The following is a 4037-nucleotide window of genomic DNA, read 5'->3' as shown; positions in this document are numbered from 1 at the left end:
GGGATGGAGATTACTCCAAGGACCGATGGAAATCTGCGAGCAAAACAATAGAACCAAAGCATATACTAAAAGCTCATCCTGAATTCCATCCTTTCCACCCTGAAATGGCTGTTCTGCTTGTCCGTTTTGATGTCTACTGGGTGGTATAGTCGATAAGCTCCCGCCTACTAGGCTAAGTTTGCCCCCCTCGCCGTCCGCTGCCGAGGGGGCGTGGGCCCATCTGCATCCGGATTGGATAGCGCTTGTGGGGAAGTATTTCCTTGTGATACGACTGACCACAAGGGGCTGCATCGAGTAAGAGCGGAAGCTGAGAAGGCCGAGGTGTTTCTTACCTTCTTTTCCAATGTCAATGAATCGATGAGTTCAAAGGAGCAAAAATGACTAACCGGCTTTGTCAGGTTTTGCCCTATGTGAGCTTGTTCTTCATGGATACCTCAAGTTACGTCCAGACAGCAACAAGGAGCCAAACAAGCACCAACCCTCTTTGTTTGGTTTTAAATCTGTCACAAGGCTATCAGGAGCTCTATAAAGGACCCAAGAAGATAGCGCTCTGAGATGAAGTGAGAGCAACTCGCAACGCCAATGGCTTGGCCGCTGATAACATTGCTCTTGCTCGGTTCCGGGCTATTTCACGGTGTCGGGGCCGCCGATGAGGAGAACCACCCACGTGCAAAGGTTGTGGGCACTGTCCTCTGTGCCCCATGCTTCAACCGAGGCTTCTCTAGGACCAGCCACTTCATTTCAGGTCTCAACTTGGTCTTCCTGGCACAAAGAAAGAGAGTCATGGCAAACTCTTTTATGGTTCTCTGAATTTTGTGTCTCAGTTGCAATTTGTCTTGAAAATAGATTCAACTTGTGTGCGTATGTGCAGGTGCATCTGTTCTGCTAGAATGCACTGACTTGGGTTTCCGAAAAGAGGTGACGACGGACAAGAGCGGCAAGTTCGAGGTCCATCTGCCTCCTTCGACCAGCGAAGATGCCGAGAAAACCCAGGGATGCACGGTGAAGCTGATCAAAAGCAACAATCCAGGTTGTGATGTGGTGTCATCACGAGCTTCCCTTCGTCTCATGTTGAATACGCAGCGACCGCAAGTACTCTCCGCTGGAGTTCTCGCCTTCACACCTCGGGAACAACCGAGCTCATGTGCCCGAAAACTGATCCGGAGAGGTGCCATAGAGTCCAGTTCCAAGAAAGTCTCAAGAAATTCGGAATCAGCTCGACGCGCTTCTGAAACATTCGACTATCCATCACCAGCAGTCACTCCAAGGGGGTCGATTTCAGAGCCGGTGCCGGCTCCTGTTACTTTGCCACCAGTGCTGGGGTCAACCACGCTGCCACCTTTACCACCATTTTTTTTCCCACCAACACCGGGACTTAATCTGCAGCGGCCACCATGGATCAAATTCCCGTTCCCTCCATTGCCGCAGCCACCAATTCCTTCGCCATCTACGTCACTGCCACCTTGGCTCCCGCTCCCTCTCCCTCCGTTGCCGCCAGTCCAGCCACAGTTGCCACCATTTCGTTTCCCACCAAAACCGGCGGCTACTCCGCCGCAACGACCGTATTTCCCGTTCCCTCCATTGCCGCAGCCACCAATTCCTTCGCCATCTACGTCACTGCCACCTTGGCTCCCGCTCCCTCTCCCTCCGTTGCCGCCAGTCCAGCCACGGTTGCCACCATTTCGTTTCCCACCAACACCGGCAGCTACTCCGCCGCAACGACCGTATTTCCCGTTCCCTCCATTGCCGCAGCCACCAATTCCTTCGCCATCTACGTCACTGCCACCTTGGCTCCCCCTCCCTCTCCCTCCGTTGCCGCCAGTCCAGCCACGGTTGCCTCTCCCACGGTTGCCACCATTTCGTTTCCCACCAACACCGGCAGCTACTCCGCCGCGACGACCGTATTTCCCGTTCCCTCCATTGCCGCGACCACCAATTCCATCTCTCCCTTTCCCCCTCCCCACATTGCCACCTCGCCCGCCGACGCTGCCATTTCCCTTGCCACCCCTTCCGGTCCCGGGATTCACCCCTCCACCGCCTACTCCGTGCCCTTAATCTAATTATACACTCACATAGTCAACATTTCTCCTCCTTCCATCACCTTTTTTCTTCTCAAAAATAAATTCCTCCTAATGACTGTGTGCTTCCATTGATTACAAGGGAGGGTGGGACATAACAGAACGTTGTCTCTTATAATCTATCTGTCCACAAGATGGTAGAATGACATATCTGTTGAACTTGAATGTATGTCGCAAAAGGAATAATTGTCCTATGTTTACAAAGGTTTCGGTTCCAAATTTAATGACAATCTTGAACGATTGCGAAGTGCTGCCCGTAAACTTGGTTTGATGTTAATTGGAACAATGTTGCGTTTGACATGATATCTGTATCGTCTACGACCTGCCCTTTGATCGGATTAGAGAGCCACATTTAATATGCCATATGAAAGCCGCGACATAGTGCAACTTAAAAATGTTGGATTTTAACGTTGAGAAATTGCTCAGGAATGTTCAATTGCGAAATTGCCCAGGAATGTCATTGAATCACCGACGTGTCCTCGATCAATCTTCAAACTTTCGCTAATCCGGATACAATCACGAGCGGAAAGCATTCTTATTTCACAACGTAAATGCCGATCGTTACTCAAAGTAACGGTGATTTTCCTTTATGTCTTTCCGATAAGTTTGAGAGAGAGGGGGGAGAAGAAAACGTACATTCATCTATCGTTCGTTATCACATCCGTTGGCCCCCGGAAGTTATCTATAATATTTATAAATAAGAAGGCAACCGTTCGAAAGGCACATCTTCGCGAGGCCCTCTCTCAATCGCATCCCTTCATGGACATAATGTAACAAAAAAATAAAATAAAATTTCGCCCGTATGGAAAAGCCGTTGGAAAAGGTCAATATGGATTTTTGCTTTCTCAATGTGGGTAAAAACTAAAAACTATATTAATTGACCCTTGAGACTAGCCCAATTGTCTCCGGTTCGGTTCCCAGTTCTAGCTCTAGAGCGAGAGATCGGACTTAGGCTTACGTCTTACTTGATCTATAAAATTAGTGTCGTATTTTAGAGGACCGGAGCATCGTCTGTGGGTAGTTCCATCGGTCGGGCCTGAATGGACTTGACTGGGTGGGTTAAGAAAGAGAGTTTCAACATGAAAAATTGTTAACCATAGTGAAAAATAGTTTTACGTAGAGTAAATTACTTATATTACTGATAATCTAGATAAAGTTACCAATCGCGCGCGAAGATTACTGCTGGTAGAATGTGGAGATGTAATCAGAGTCGAGTCAAATACAGATCAAAGCTCGAGCTGGAATCGACTTTAATAATCAAGTCTCGGTCTTTAGTTAATAACTTGTAGTCAAACCTTGAAGTTGTTTGGAACTCGACATCGTGCTTGAGCACGAACTACAAAGTACATTTTAATTGGATACTAATAAGTTCATGTACATAATAAATGTTTATAAAATGAAACGTGTAAAAAATACAATTACTTGATGACATGAATTACCCTCGACTCGTACAATTGGAACTCAAGTTCAACTCAATTGAACTCGAGTTACTCGAACTCTAGCCGAGTTCAAGTTATTTGAGAATCGAACTTAAGTAGCTCCCGAGTAACTTGACTCACTTGACACCCATGGAACATGGACAAGTTACTAGTTTCTAAACATCCAGAACATTCACTAATTAAATTAAGGATAATGATATAACTTTTGACGCCAAAAGTCCGTAAATCATATCGAACAAATTAAAAAAGTTAAGAATTACATTACACATCGAGCTAAAGTTCAATGACCAAATTAAATAAATTAAAAGTTTAGGGGCTTCATTGCACGTTGGGCCGAAATTCAAGAACCATTTGTGTCGTTATTCATTTCTTGTAAGTAAATGCGAATAGAAATTACGAACATTGTTGATGGATTGTGAACTATGGAACTCCATTAATTCTCATATATACTCCAACTCGATAGGAGCAGATTATACAATTGCACCTCATTTGTATTTGAGAAATATTTTCCATTTCGGCA

At 46.0% G+C, this 4037-nt stretch overlaps 1 protein-coding gene across 1 annotated transcript; it reads right to left on the bottom strand.

Annotated features, from left to right (window-relative positions):
- Positions 1–1241: 1241 nt before the first annotated feature.
- On the bottom strand, positions 1242–3398 carry LOC115753436 (glycine-rich cell wall structural protein 1-like). Its single transcript, XM_030692040.1, has 2 exons — positions 3374–3398; positions 1242–2038 (listed from the first exon to the last, which is right to left on the bottom strand). Exons 1-2 carry the CDS (start codon positions 3396–3398, stop codon positions 1242–1244), a joined length of 822 nt encoding a protein of 273 aa, XP_030547900.1.
- Between the last annotated feature and the right edge of the window lie 639 nt (positions 3399–4037).

This window comes from Rhodamnia argentea, chromosome 11 (genome assembly GCF_020921035.1).
Source record: "Rhodamnia argentea isolate NSW1041297 chromosome 11, ASM2092103v1, whole genome shotgun sequence".
NCBI classification, from domain to species: Eukaryota; Viridiplantae; Streptophyta; class Magnoliopsida; order Myrtales; family Myrtaceae; genus Rhodamnia; species Rhodamnia argentea.
This window is presented reverse-complemented; position numbering and strand designations above follow the sequence as displayed.